The sequence below is a fragment of the Adiantum capillus-veneris genome, chromosome 8 (assembly GCF_014529385.1).
Source record: "Adiantum capillus-veneris isolate H3 chromosome 8, ASM1452938v2, whole genome shotgun sequence".
In the NCBI taxonomy this organism is placed as follows: Eukaryota; Viridiplantae; Streptophyta; class Polypodiopsida; order Polypodiales; family Pteridaceae; genus Adiantum; species Adiantum capillus-veneris.
The window spans coordinates 63,986,729-64,002,297 of NC_140938.1; the positions used below are offsets into that span (position 1 = coordinate 63,986,729).

The 15,569-nt window shown below is 45.1% G+C and overlaps 1 protein-coding gene across 3 annotated transcripts in view; it reads right to left on the reverse strand.

The window, feature by feature from the left end:
* The window catches only part of LOC147452258 (S-adenosyl-L-methionine-dependent methyltransferases superfamily protein), a 43,931-nt gene extending 32,047 nt beyond the window's left edge, over positions 1-11,884 (reverse strand). For 2 of the 3 annotated variants that reach the window (XR_015188885.1, XR_015188884.1), the window contains exons 1-2: positions 11,743-11,884; positions 11,524-11,617 (exon numbers count right to left, since the gene is read on the reverse strand). Coding sequence is in view for 1 of the 3 variants with exons in the window: in XM_086518021.1 (XP_086374147.1) it covers positions 11,524-11,617; positions 11,743-11,769 (121 nt within the window). In the remaining 2 variants the exon portion in view is untranslated. The remainder of the gene's footprint in view (positions 1-11,523; positions 11,618-11,742) is intronic. The other variant, XM_086518021.1, reaches the window with a different exon arrangement.
* Between the last annotated feature and the right edge of the window lie 3,685 nt (positions 11,885-15,569).

Genomic DNA, 15,569 nt, shown 5'->3' on the forward strand with positions numbered 1-15,569 from the left:
AGCAGACGGAGAAAGATGGCGATTCCAAGTTTCACAGAGAAATTTTTCAAAGGATCTTCGTGTCTCAACACCGGACTTCTTAGCCACTACCGCATCAGGCGCGCTCGCCAGAGTTACCCGAAACGCAGAACGGGAACGGCGACGGGCCTACCTGCGGAACGAGGGAACGGGAATGGGCCCGGAACGGGAACGGCGCGGAACGGGAGGCTAAAAAAACACCCAAATATTGTTTTTTTTAGCGTTATGTGTTTGAATACAAGTAGTACTAGAGTCCTTCTAATACCCACAAAAAACACGATTCGAAGACCATTCACCCTTATTATGACTTGATTGGGATGTGCGGCGCCCAGAGTACATAACACATATACAACATTGAGCAAACACAATGCCCATACACAATGCTCTCAAATAATTGCAAGAGTGGTAGTCAGAGATAACACTTTGGAATTAATTATGGCTAACAAGCCTCAAGGGCCGTCAAGGTGCTACAAAAAAAACAAAGGGGGATAAACCAGTGACCACAATACCAAAAGACTGAAGGTGACAAATACGATAAAGATGCTAGTAGCTACAAATGGCAAAGAGGGCAAGGCTCAAGCAACCATACAAAAAGGTAAGGATAAATGGCAAAGACTCAAGACTCAAGAGCCACTAGCCTAAGAGGCCTCTCAATCCGTAGTAGCCGGCTGTAAATCATGCACATCCTCCCATTCCTCATCATCGAGCTCTAGGCCCGGCTCGATCTCAGCCACGGATGAAGTACCTGGTGTTGGTGGATGTGCATCTCCACCTACCTGAGGAGCCTCTTACTCCATCTCCCACTGTGTAAAAGGATCTATCTGTTTGTCTGTACTCTTGCAAAGCATTTTCAAATTTGTGCTGACGAAGACAAGATCATTAGCCTTCTCCACTCCAAGCCGATTCCTCTTCTTGGAAGCAATGTGGCTAAAGGTACTCCACAATTGCTCCAAGCATGAGGTACTAACTGACTGGCTGAGAATACGGATCGCCAATCTCTGAAGCTCAAGGCTATCATAGCCATAGTCCTCTGTAACAAACTTGGACACTCCAAGTCAAGAATCAACCGCGACAGCACCAAATAACCACTTCAAAACAATTCACAGATCACAATAGATTTGCACTGGCCCGGCGGAGTTCCGTGCCTAGAGATATTGGCCCCAAAGACTGGCGCCCCTTTCGGTATTTCTTTTTGTATTAATCAATCATCAAAGTACAAGAGAGCGGTTAGGGTTTCACTCTCGGACTCTGCGTCCAGATGCTCTGAGAAGTGAGGCCCTCACCACTAATTTAAAGGTTACAAGGGATGCCCAAAAGCAAAGCCCCAAAAGCTTTTAAAATCAAAAGCATCAGTTCTCTCTCTCTCTTAGAGAGTCTTTTCTCTTTTTTTTATAAAAAAAAGCAAAAGCAAAATTCGCGTCGCTCATCATTTTCCAAAAAAAAATAATAATAATAATAATAATCTGCCTCCGCGATTTCCGGAATTTAGGGTTTTTGGCAAAAATTAGGGTTTGCAGGAATTTTAGGGTTTCTGGCAGAAATTAGGGTTTCTACTGTCCGCCACGTCATCACTTTGTGACATACCCCCCTCTTGAAAGCATTGTAATCGACCGCGATTACGCCTACAAAACCGACAAAAGCCATAAACCGTCTTAGCAGACATTGACTGTTAGTACCTACGTACTAGGAACGCACATCTAGCACATGTACAAAATCGACAGTCACATCAAACGACATCACAGGACATCACCAGACATCACAGGACATCACATGACATTCAACATTCATTCGGATCTTAGACCATGATTTATCGGCAATGTAGCTAGCAATCACATCTAGGTCCAATCGGGACCTCATCGATGTCCGATTGACTAACCCCTATTGCAACCATGTCTATTCGAGATCAAGTAGACCAAAATGCTGCAGTCATTTCGTCTACCAGTTCCTGCACTCACAAGAAGTCAAGCACTCACAAGAAGTCAAGAACAAATCAGTATCATAATCAGGAATTCCATTTCATAAAGTCATCCAACAGAATACTGTCAGCTCTCAGTATCCCTGAAGCTCAAAGAGACATCAGTGACTTTAGTATCAAAATCGAGGCATCTGTTGACAAAGGAGTGGAGTAACTCCCCTCTTGTGCATCCCACTGCACCAGATCTTCGGCCAAGCTGAGTTCTGGGTTCCGTTTGGAGTAGACTATGCTAAACCAAAACATCGAGGTAAAGTTTCACAATCCAAGGAGTATCTGCTAGGTCCTCCTCCTCCATCCACTTCGCATCAAATGCAGGAAAGTTCTTGAACTTAACCAAGAACCGCCTTCAGACTTTACCTTTCTTCGTATCATTATGTGCCAAAATCTGTTCAGGAACAAGGATCTCCTCGTTTTCTTCCACTTTGGGTTGCTCATCAGGCTCCCCATCATCAGGCACATCACCCTTAACAGGGTTCAAGAGACTCACATGCAATGCATTGTGAATCCTCCAAGTATCTAGCAGTTTCAATCGGAAGGAGACCTCATTTATCTTGTCAGTAATCTGGAAAGGTCCGTAGTATCACATACTAAGCTTTGGAAAAAGCCTCTCCTTTCCCTTTTTCTTTCTTAGGCGTGCCTTCTCAAAAGTAAGAGCACCCAATCATCCTCCTTCAGTTTCCAGTCGCGACGATGGCGATCCGCTGCCTTTTTCTGTCGTTCTTGAGACTCCTGCAAAGTCTCGCCAACCTTGGCAAAAGCTGTATCCAAATCTCGCGAATATACATCCGCTTCAAATTTCTAATCTTTCGTGCTCAGGATGGAACCTTCGCAGCAGTTTCAACAATCTCACATGGCATCTTCCCCGTCGAAGAGTGTATCGTGTTATTGTAGGCAAATTCCACCAAAGGTAAGTTCTTTTTCCATTGAGTCTTCTGATGCGAGATACAAGACTTCAATAAATCTAAAATCACTGAATTGGCAATCTCAAATTGCCCGTCAGTCTGCAAGTGGAACGATGACGAGAACTGCAACCGCGTGCCAATGTTCTCCCGAATTGCCTTCCAAAACAAACTCATAAATCTGGGGTCTCTGTCGAAGAGACTCGTCTCAGACATGCCATGTAATCGAAAAATCATCGTGATCATTCTGTATTCTCGGGAGATTAAAAAAAATGAAATCCATTTCAATATTTTCCCAGGGGCGGGTGGGTATGGGTAAAGGCTGTGACAATCCCTGTGCCTTATGCCTGTCAAACTTGACCTTCTGGCATACCAAGCAACTGCGCACAAACTCTTCCACATCCTTCCTCAGTCTCCGCCAAAAGAAATCTCTCTCTACCCCTTTCATGGTGGTAGCAATGCCGCGGTGACCCGTAAAAGGTGGACAGTGGCAATCAGTCATAACCTTTTCCCTCAACGGCTGTGTAACGCACAACATAGTCTTTTTCATCAAGTAGCCTTCCCGAAGGGAGTATCCAGCTACTGTCTCCCCATCCCGTATCCGTGTGAAAATATCTGCAAAATCTGTATCTGTGGCACACTGATCGACCATATCCTCGAAGCTCCTATGATGTATCGCGGAAATAGCCAGAACCAACGGTTTCCGAGACAAAGCATCTGCCACCACATTCTTCTGTCCCTGCACATGGACAATCTGGAAGTGGAACTCTGACAAGATGTTCACCCACCGCATCTGCTTTTCCGAAAGCTGCTTCTGTGACAAGAAGTAGCGCAAAACTCTGATGGTCTGTAAAGACAGTAAAATCCGCTCCGAGTAGGTAATGCCGCCACTGAGTAAGAGCGTGGATAACCGCCAAAAGCTCTTTCCCATAGATCTGTGCTGTCATCTCCGGCCTAGAGAACAAACGGCTCTCGTAAGCTATGACATGGCCTTCTTGCATCAAGACCGCACCCAGACTACGACCACAAGCATCACAAAAATACTTCAAATGACTTTTGCAAGTCCGGTAAAGTCAAATATGGTCCTGTAGTCAATTTCTCTTTCAATGTCTGAAAGGCAGTCACCTCTGTGGGTCCCCACGAAAAAGGTACTCCTTTCTGTGTCAAGGTATGCAAAGGGAAAGCAACCTCTGCAAACTTTCGTATGAACCGCCTGTAGTACGAACACAGTCCCAAGAAGCTTCTAACTTCATGGACATTCCTCAAATCGGGCCAATCACGGATAGTCTCTATCTTGGCCGGGTCCATTTGCACTCCTGCTGTGCTGCTGACACAATGTGTCCCAAAAAGTGTATCTCTGGTAGGAAAAATTCACTTTTCTTAGCATTAATCACTGATGTGTGATCTCGTAATGCCTGAAAGACTTGAAGCAGATGATCTCTGTGTTCTGCCTCATTCTTGGAGAAAACAATGATGTCGTCAAAGAAAGTGCCAACAAATAGCCTGTACTCTCGAAAAATCCTGTTCATCATCCGGTTAAATGTCGCAGGAGCATTGGTTAAGCCAAAAGGCATCACCAAAAACTCAAATAACCCAAAAGTCGTCCGAAAAGCTGTCTTGTAGACATCTCCTGGCGCTATCCTGATCTGATGATATCCACTCTTCAAGTCAATCCTGCTAAAGCACGAGGATCCCTGTAACCTGTTGAGTATATCATCGATCCTAGGAATCGGAAATCTGTTCTTGATGGTGATTTCGTTGAGAGTGCTATAATCGATGCACATTCTCCAAGATCCCTCTTTCTTCAAAACCAACAACACTGGAGAGCAATACGGTGAAGTACTAGGCTGGACAAGACCCTTTTCCAAGAGGTCTTTCACTTGGTTCATAATCTCTTCATTCTGTACTCGGCTCACACGATAAGGTGGCCGATTCGGTGGCGTGCTTCCAAATATCAGATCAATGGTATGATCTTCAGGCCCTCTCAAAAGCAATCGGCATGAGCGTGGAGAAAAAAAAATCTTGGCGTTCTTTTCTTCAGGTCAAAACATATTCAACATTTATCCATCGTTCAGTTCTCCCAAAAGAATGAGTAAGAAAACTGAAGTTCATCAAGTACAATCTCTAAGCCCTTCATTTATCAAAGTCGCTTTCTCGGCCCGGTAGTCAACCACGGCGTAGTTCTTGTGGTACCAAGGGATCCCGAGTAGAACGTCACTCGCGTGCCCTGAACACCCCTGTCATTGCAAACGAAGTTTGCCAATGCTCGGTGTAATGGAAACATCCCATCCGGGTGCCAGTCGAACTACCTCCGCCTGTGGCGTCAGTCTGTCGGGCGTAGTTCCAAATCGAGCCGCCAATTCCAAGTGAAAAGAAGTTGGCCTTGGCTCCTTCAAAAGAGCTTCCTGATCCTTCACTTTGCCCCGAAAGCGGCAAAGTTTGTACTTTCATTCATTAGATTCGGTGCAGGTCCCACGCCATGTGGTACCAGTTCTGCTTTTCTATCTGCCTTTTCTGCCACATTCCTCAGCTGCTCTCGAACTCTCAGACCTGTCGTCGTCTTTATCATTCTGTTCTTTCTGTGCCTTATCAGGGCACTTCGCGGAAATATGTCCATGTTCCCCGCATCCAAAGCACTTCCCCTCTCTGATGAAGCGAGCTCTCTCCTCAGGAGTAAGCTTGGGTCGTGCATCCTTTTTTTTTTCTCTGGGTTGCTCTTTTTCATTCTACTTTCATTCCCAAAAGTCTGTTCGGCTCGTTGTGTCATGGCCTCATCTGTGGGGTAGGTCAGACTGCCAAAGTGAATGGCAAAGCCCCGCTTCGCATGACTCATCAACTCCTGAATAGAAGCTGACTTCTGTTCCAAGCAGTGATCTCGGATCTCTGTAGGTAGACCCAAGGTAAACCGCTCAATCTGCTCTCTGAACGAGATCTTCTTGAATGAAGAGGTGGGTAGAAAAGAGCTCCAGAATCTTTCACAATAAGAATTCACTGTATCGCTCTTGGTCATCCGGAAATGGTTCCAAGCAGCTCGTATATCTCGCTCAAACTCTTGAGTCAACCAAGAAGAAATAAAAAGCCTCTTGAATTTCAGCCATGTAACTGGCACAGTCTTGCTTAATAGAAGCGTGGACCACCAAGTACGAGCATTCCCCTTAAAGTAAGAGGCAGCTCTCCGAATCTTGGAGTGCTCTGAATAGCGTCCTCCCGCGAAAGCGATGTCAAACTACTGTATAAAAGACAAAGCCTTCGAAGCATCTGAGTATCCTGAAAAGTATCAAACTTGATCGAGTGGCCACCTTCCTTAAACTCTCGGACTTTCTTGCTTTTATCTTCGAGAAAGTCATACTGGTTGGCTTTGTAAAAATTCTTCTTGTTCGCATAAAACTTTCCGTCATCAGAATCTGAGCTGTCTGTAGACGAGTCCTCAGTAGAACTGTCAGTCTCTGGGCGAGATGTAGCCTTCTTTGCCTTTTTCTTGCCCTTTCCGAAGCTTTGTGTCTTGCTTCGCTTTTTGCTTTTTCTGTCTTCTTCGCTCTAATCCGAGGAGCTAGAAGAACTGTCAGAAGAAGAAGAAGAAGAACTGGGTACTCCTTCAAATCGAACACGCTTCTTCCGTTTCTTTGCCTTGTCAAATGTCAACCGACGACCCAAATATCCTGGGAAGTCAGTGCCTTTCTTCTGCTTTTTGCCGTGCTTTTTGTCTTTCTTTTGCACGTCGAAAAGCTGAGCAATCCGTGCATCAACCATGTTCTCCAGTTCCTGCTCCGTATATTTTCTTGGAGGCAGAAGGTTTCTTGAGAGCGGGTTTCGGGAGTGGTGTTGTGGTTCTCTGCCACTCCATCTGTACCTCTTCCAAAGAGGTCTGGTTCATATATTTTGCCATCTTCGGGTCCTTGGCAAAATTGAGCATCATCTTTGTTGCATTGCCAATCAATTGACGACACTCCATCTCTGTTTGCTCCGCTTGAGTAGGCCGAGGCGGGCCATACTCTGTCTGAATCTTCGTTGTGATCCCAGCCCGCATCTCCAGATGCAGAGGGAGTCGACTGATCATTGCCTGAAGCCATAGGTGCCGCGAAAAAAAAAAAAATCGGGGATCGGATTTCCCGTAGAAGAGAAATCGGCCGTGCTCTGATACCACTGTAACAAACTTGGACACTCCAAGTCAAGAATCAACCGCGACAGCACCAAATAACCACTTCAAAACAATTCACAGATCACAATAGATTTGCACTGGCCCGGCGGAGTTCCGTGCCTAGAGATATTGGCCCCAAAGACTGGCGCCCCTTTCGGTATTTCTTTTTGTATTAATCAATCATCAAAGTACAAGAGAGCGGTTAGGGTTTCACTCTCAGACTCTGCGTCCAGATGCTCTGAGAAGTGAGGCCCTCACCACTAATTTAAAGGTTACAAGGAATGCCCAAAAGCAAAGCCCCAAAAGCTTTTAAAATCAAAAGCATCAGTTCTCTCTCTCTCTTAGAGAGTCTTTTCTCTTTTTTTTATAAAAAAAAAGCAAAAGCAAAATTCGCGTCGCTCATCATTTTCCAAAAATAATAATAATAATAATAATAATAATCCGCCTCCGCGATTTCCGGAATTTAGGGTTTTTGGCAAAAATTAGGGTTTGCAGGAATTTTAGGGTTTCTGGCAGAAATTAGGGTTTCTGCTGTCCGCCACGTCATCACTTTGTGACATCCTCCCACCATAGCACTGAACCTATCTTCTTTGCGATCAATCTAAGCATCTGGACTGCCAAATGACCCCCGCATCTCTCTGTACTGTCTCAACTGATCTCTGACAATGCGTCGCCCATCTCTGTCTAGAACCATCTTGTTTAAGATCTCTGTAAATTGGTTCATGACTTCCCTATCTGTCTCTTGCCCTGCACCTTGAAACATCTAGATTTACCATGTACGCTGCCCCGTGTAAAGGAGAGACATATGAATTCCACCTTGAGCTGCAAAGCGCATGGATCTCCTCATATCACTCTGCGTTCAGCTCAAGCTGTACAAGCTGCTCAATCATGCGGTCCATTGCCTCATAAATCTTGCCAATGCAAGGATCCATGCCATCTAGAACTCGAAGCAAATGAACCACCGGTTTTACCTGTGCGTCTAGACTCTTAAGCTCCTTCCAGAACTCAAGATCCTCTGCCTTATCCTTGCACAAAATCCCTGCAACTGTCTTTGCATAAGGGGAGGTGGTGAACTCATCACTGATAAAGACTTGTCGGACCGCATTTTGACATTCAGACAGCCTGCGCACAAGAAGAAAGTTGAATGCGAAGCGGGTGTCTGAATACTTTAGAAGCACTTTGCCGCCCGACCTCTTGAGGTACTCACTCCGAACCAAGTTGTGATTGTTGATGAAAGTAACAATCTTCACTGCATCAGCAATGACTGGAGCGATCTAGTCTAGCTTGCCGATGTCTTTTAGAAGGTTGTTCAAGCAGTGTGCCATGCAAAAGCACACTGTCACATGCGGATAGTGGCCCTCAATAATAGTTGTTGCTGCCCTATTTGATGCCTCCCCATTTGTGACAAAGGCCACCACGTGTTGCTCACCGATGGTTTCTATGGCCGATGTCCACTCTGCAAAGAGGACCTCGGCGGACTTGCCACTCTCGGTGGCATCATGAGAGTGCACAAAGTACATCTCTCCACTCGAATGTGCAACGAGACCATGGATAGATCTCTTCCTTGTATCGCTCCACCCGTCAGCAATGAGGGAAACGCCATGTTTTGCCTAAAGACACTGAATATTGAGGGTTGCTTGCTCCACGATAGCCTTCTCTAGATCGAGCAAAGTGGTTCGGAGAGCCTTTGAAGATGGCGGCACATAGCCGGTGCCATACTCTCCTATCCGTTGTACCATGACTTTCCAATACTCCGACCTATTTCGATTAAACATAGAAGAGGTTAGTATCAAAAAGGTGGAACCGACGATAATGGAAGAAATGAGAGAGAAGATTGATAAATCATAAAACAATGAACATACCTCGCCGCGACAAATGGGATATGGTCGTGATAGAAGAATTGAGCCACGGCCGCATACACCTCTTCCTTCTTCTTTGGGTCCCAAGAGGTGGCAAGGGTCCTTTGGCGACGTTTTGGACCTTGTGAAGATGCACCAACACCTACACCAGGTAGAGAGGAAGAAGGGAAAATGAGGGTCTTTAGATCAATACCTTTGTGTGCGGGCTTGGCTTTGTGGTTGAATTGCCGATCCCTTTCCTCGAGCTCCTTTCTCTTCTCGATGGTTAGGTAGTGCAAAATCTCCCCTCATGTCCCGGCACTCGAAGAAAGTGTGCTCTCACTTTGTCATGCCCCCCTTTCCGCGTGTAAGAGCATAGCTTGCATGCCCATGCACGAGAACCTCCCGCCGCCGACAAGGTGCCCTCCGAGGTCACTTCATCCCACCACGACCGTTCCTTCGCCTTTTGAGTGTTGCCTGCATGAACGGAGGGGGTTGTACGAGAAGAAGAGGCCATGGAATCTAGATGATGGAAATTGGAATGAGACTCGAGAGAGTTTGAGGCTTAAAGCCTTGAGACTCAAGAGCAAGAGAGAGCTTGAAAGTTGAGAGCCTTGAACTTTGAAAGCTTGATGCTTGAGAGCTTGAGAGCAAGATAGAAGTTGAGAGCTTGAGAGCTTGGTAGCTTGAGAGCTTGAAAGTTGGTAGCTTGAGAGCTTGAGAGATTGAAGCTTGAGCCTTGAGAGCTTGAGAGCAATAGAGCTTGAGAGCTTGAGAGCAAGAGAGCTTGAGAGCTTGTGAAGGAAAAGGGTGAGAGCTTGGCACATTATATAGTTTTTGAGGGCTTACTGCCCGTTTTTGAACGTTTGAAAAATCTACCCGTTTTTTCCGTTCGGGCGTTCCGAATCCGTTCCGAGCCCGTTCCGGTCGACCATTCCGGTTTGAGTCCGCCTGTCGGAACGGACTGCCGATCCGAGACGCTCCAAGCATTGCCGACCGGCCGGAACACCGTTCCGGCGTTCCAGGCATGGTTTTACCCGTTCCCTGGTAACTCTGGTGCTCGCGTCTTCATCGCTCTGTCTTACACGGCATAAGCCATAAAGATCACTTGCAAAGAAGAATCTTGAAGCCGTTGTTTTTCTCAATGGCACAGCCATGCAGAGGTGGATGTTCAGAAAAGAACAGATTGAACACACTGTTAGCACTTCAATAACAACTGAACTGAAAGAGAGCACGCACGACACGGAGTCGTAGAATTCCACCCCAGAGAGTACTGGCCGCAAACCTTGGCACCCCTTTCGGTATTTCTTTATATTACATGAACTCGGTACAATGCCGGTACTCCAAGGACTTGGCAAGCTTTCAAGAAAAACTTTGCCCAAAGTTACATGCTTTCAGACATCTTCCTTCGGATTGCACCTTCTGGCAGAGTGGGGTATCCTGAAATGCTTGCCATGGAAACCCTAGCACATTAAAACTTAAAATTTATCGACATCTCTCAATAGGTCTCTTCTCGAGCTGATAACCTTGAGGTCCAGTGAGATTGTTATGTCTTGGGACTACCATCGCCGCTAGAGGAACATTGTCCGTCCAAGAGCTGATGGGCCATGTTGTGGTCGGCTACAATCTTATGGAAGGAACCTAACTCTAATTTTGGTACAAGTTTCTGGATGGAAAGTCAATCTACTTTTCGAGCTTGACTGATGTCGAGATTTCTTTTTAAGTTTGAGTTCTGTTTGAGAACTTGTTTCGTGATCCTGTTTGGAATTTGTTTGAAATGGATGGTATCTGTTTTCAACCTGCCTTGGTGCCAATTTGCATTGTTCGACTCTGGTTTTAATATTGATTTCAACGATTAGTGATTTTACTCCCGGGTGGAGTATTGAGAAATTATGTTTGAGAATGCTTGTTCATACTCATGGCCTGGACCCTTGTGGTTATTTAAGGGGGGAATATTGTTGTTGTTACTCATGGTCCGGACCCTCGTGGTTATTTACGGGGGGAGTATTGTTGTTGTTACTCATGGCTCGGACCCTCTTGGTTAGGGATGTGGAAAATGGGCTGATTGCTTCATGATTCTGGACCAAATGAAGTATTGACAGCACATTACACTGTATTGTCGATCCCTACATGTCACTAAAGCGGATCCGAAGAATCTACAGTAACCAGTTGAGAACGAGGGATGCACTTAGATCTGATGATTATGTTTCATCTAACCCTGCTCTCTTTCCATTGCCTCTTTCGCATTCCAATACCATCTAAACATATTTTTATCCTAGGCTATATGTGGTCATCTCACAGCATCTAGCCGTTTCCCTTTGACCTTGAAAATCATGCCATTGCATCTTAGACATGAAAAAGCTGCAAGTTTCCATCATGGGACATGAACATCGAGGCCATGCACCTGATTTTACAAGTATGCATTCATACCTGTGACAGCTCGATAAATGCAAGAGGCTTGATCCTTTCGCTGTCCTTGAGCTTGTTATAGCTTTCAAGTAATTATGGCCTAAAGCTAGGCAGTAGTAACAAGCTAAGCAAAAATACGCACATCATCCTACAAAAAGTAGCCTTGAACTGGAAGGCAGACCTGGCAGGCTGGACAATTTGCACAATCATAAATGACATGAATAATAGAAGGGGAAAGAAGCTGGCCTTCAAAGATGTTGAATTCCTCATCAATCTGTAGAAGCTTGAATGCACTACGAGCTCTCCAACCCTCCTCCTTTGCCTTGCGATAGTAAATATCCTGCTCACAATGATCGAATGCGTGCACGCACACAATTTAAAACAACTCTGGCAGTCCTCTCTCTCTCTCTCTCTCTCTCTCTCTCTCTCTCTCTCTCTCTCGCGCGCGCGCGCGCGCGCACCCACCCGCTTGTCTTTGGAGGCCTTGCCCATGCTCGCCCTTGCCACCCAGAATCGAGAGAGAAGGTAATTAATAGGGTAGAGGAGCCAGTAGGGGAACGGGGTCCAGAAGATGGACAAAAGTTAGGACCATTCAAAGGTAATAGCTTGCATTATTAAAGGTGCAGTTTACGACGTGGCATGATGAATTCAACACACGCTTGCCTGGACCCTAACTGGACCCCAGCTACACCTCCACTTGCGAAATCCCAGAGCACTCCGGCATGTTTATTGTTCCTCTTCTGGTACACAATCTTCCTTCATTGCGAGCGTGACCTGCACATGATAACACACCATAAACCTCAGCACTCATGACTAGGCAAACAGAAGCGTGAAAATTAACTAGCATGCGGCCCTGGCTATGAACAACCCATTATAACAACATGCATAACCAGCAAAAACAGAAAGGTTTCCCTGAAATACACCCACTCATCTCTTCACACAACAAGCCTCTTTCCACACCAATCCACAACTGATGCAGCACAACAAGCCAATGCCCACGCTTTACTTCAACAACAGAAAGCCTCCTTAAAGGTGCAAGAGAAACACCATGCTGCAGTAAACCAAAAACAACCTGACGTGTCAAAACAGGACAACCAGATGTTATTTCTCAGAAATGGCGAGCAATGCCCCTTGCGAGTGCAAGGCCTGCCTAATCGAAAGACACCCACAACTAGAGGGTTGCTATGCACAAGTCTCCTTCTTCATAAAAATGGTGGAAGGGTTTGCTGTTGTGGCAAGGTACACGTCCTGCCTGTTTTCACTTGCAAAATACCCAAAAAGAAAGCTTCCTTCATAAATCCCAAAGCTCCTTCCATATTCACTCCCCAAACTTCCACATTATTACAAAAGCGATTGCCTAGCCCGGAGAAGTCCATTCAACCCGCACACAAGAAGAAGTTTTCAGTCAAAGAATATTCCCATCTCCTCGAAAGCTTCAAGGACTAAAATCTTCAATTGTAAGAGTTCTTTGCATCAAATCACTTGCTGCACCACTTTCTTTCAATGCATTAGCATATTCTGTGACTGTTTGCTACAAATACCATACATCTAATGGCTTTTTCATTTCAAGAACAGCATGGCAAAGAGAAGAGGTAGAGCACAAGCTAATAGAGGTGCAGCAGACAAGCCATCAAGGTCCACTCCACAAGGTATATGCACGAAGACACCATCTCATCCCATCAACAAAATGAAGCGAACAACAAGTCTACAACCAGAAGTCCTCCACTTGCAGTGGTAGCCAAACCAACATTCCCTAAACCTAGGACTTCACCAATTGTTATGGACCCTCCAGATCACAACACTTGTGAAGAGTTTCCACCAGCAACAACAAAATCTCTCTTTTAGCGTACGTGGACAGAAGAAGACATGGCTAAAGCCCTTCAAGCACGGGAGAATGGCCTCTCCTTAGTCAAGTGCTCCATGCAATTTGGGATAAGCAAAACGGCAATTGCAAATTGGGAAGAAGGAAGAACTCTCAAGAAGAGAAAAGGACCACAAACAATTTTGACGGTGGAAGAGGAGGCTGCTTTACTTCAGTGGATATTTGCGAAGTGCGATTAAGGTCATGGCGTCTCAGTGTTGGATGTTAAGTTGAAAGTGGCAAAAAAATTTCAAACAAGGTATACACTCTTTTCCAATGGAATCCCTGGCAAAAGTTGGTGGGCCGGCTTTCGAAAGCGGCATCCATGTCTAGTTTTCTGTGTTGGACAGAGCTTGGATCAGTCAAGGGCAACCCGCTTTCGACCCGACATTGTAAAGTCTTTTCATGACAACCTTCGCTCATCATATCAAAAGCACAAGTATCCACCTTCTAACATATGGAATGCAGATGAAACCGGATTCCAAGGATCAAGAGACAAAGGTATGAAGATTCTAGCAAGAAAGGGGACTAAATCTGTGTATAATGTTACATGTGATTCACGTGAGTGGATGACGGTTTTATGTTGTGTGAACGCCGCTGGGCATGCTATTCCATCATATTACATATTCAAAGGTAGCCGAATTTTGGGAAACTACATTCAAAATTGTGAACAGGGAGCAGCAATGGCAATGCAAAAGAAGGCATGGATGACGAGTGAGTTGTTTCAAGCATGGATCGAGCAGTTCGACAAAGCTATCACGGAGCTTGTTGGTAAGGAAAATCGGCATCTTCTAATTTTGGATGGCCATGGTAGTCATGTGTCCCTCGAGGTTGTTGAAAAGGCTCGTGATTCAAGTATAGATATTATTACCCTACCAGCACACACATCACACAAGCTTCAACCTTTGGATGTATCCGTATTCAAATCCTTGAAGACTCACTTTCACAAAGAGCGGGACACTTGGCATCTGCGGACTCTTTCAAGGCAGGCAAGCAAGTTAGAGCTGGCCACAATTGCAGCAAAAGCCATTCACTCCGCTTTAACAGAGGACAATATTAAAGCGGGTTTCCAAGCAGCCGGAATTTGGCCATTTAACCCTGATGCAGTAAAATCTCACAACATGCCATGTAATCATATCAGCGTTGTGGAGGATGCAGCAGCCGAAGAAGAAGAATTGTCACAGGTACCAAGCACACCTTTACCACCAAGTGGAGAGGATGAAGCCATTCATACACGCAGCATGATGGGCAAGCAACTCTTAAACGAAGATACACTTCTTGAAAATACACCTATAGTCAATGGGGTCACATACACGCGGCTGATGGAAGAAGATGATGACACATGCAAATTTTTTGACAATCCTGAACAGCAAGGAACATCTTTTAACCCAGCATGTGACTCTCTTCCTCCATCCCTTTCAACAACCAACCACTGCCACACTTTGCCAAGAAGAGAAGCAAACATATCTCTCTTGCAACCCATTGTGAGAAACAACAACAATGAGAACACAAATCAGATTGGCAACTCTACCCTCAACTTGCAACGAGACATATTTGGAAATGAGCACACAAATCTCAACATCAACCAGCAAAGCAATTCAGTTCAGCCTGCCAGCCTGGTCAACATTCTACGTGTGCCAATGATGGAAGTTTCTATACGGCAAGTAAATAGAGAGCCCTTTGTAGATTATACCAACAGTTTAATTCTTACTTCCAATCAGTATATTGAGAGCATGAAAGCCAAAACAGCAAAAAAGGATGAAATAGCAAAGGCAAGAGAGGAGAAGAAGGTGGCTAAAGACAACAGGCGGTTACAAATACAAGCTGAGAAAGAGGCGGCCAGACAACAAAAACATCATACGCAACAAGCAAAGGCTTCAAGGAAGAATTGGGAGGCACAACAACAACAACTCTTTGAGAACAATCTACACTCAATTATTTGGGAGCAAGGTTCTACACAAGGGTTAATTCTCATGCCATTGCATCTAGATACACCATATCATGCCTATGCACGAAGGCAGCGGATGGATAAGTTACGAAGAACATGACAAGCTCTTCTTTCTTGATAGCGTAGCTTTGTGGGTCACTTCCATTCATAGCAATTTATCATGTTTGGTAAATGTTTTGTCCCTTGTACATCCCTCATTTCGACAAGCATTTCTTTCCTCATATTTATCGTTTAGGCGGCGTTGTACTAAGGTTTTGTCGACAGTCTCCCCAAACTTACCAACTATACTCCCCAATCTACACCAATCTTACCTTTTATGTCTTAATCCATAAGCCTTTAATCTATTTTGGACACTCAGGATTTTTGTCTTTGTGCATTTCAATTATTCTTTACTGCCTGTTATTAACGACACAATCGATCAAGTACATTATTCACAAGTAACATAGAAGTCCACACAACCCCTAACATAGAAGGTAAGCAACC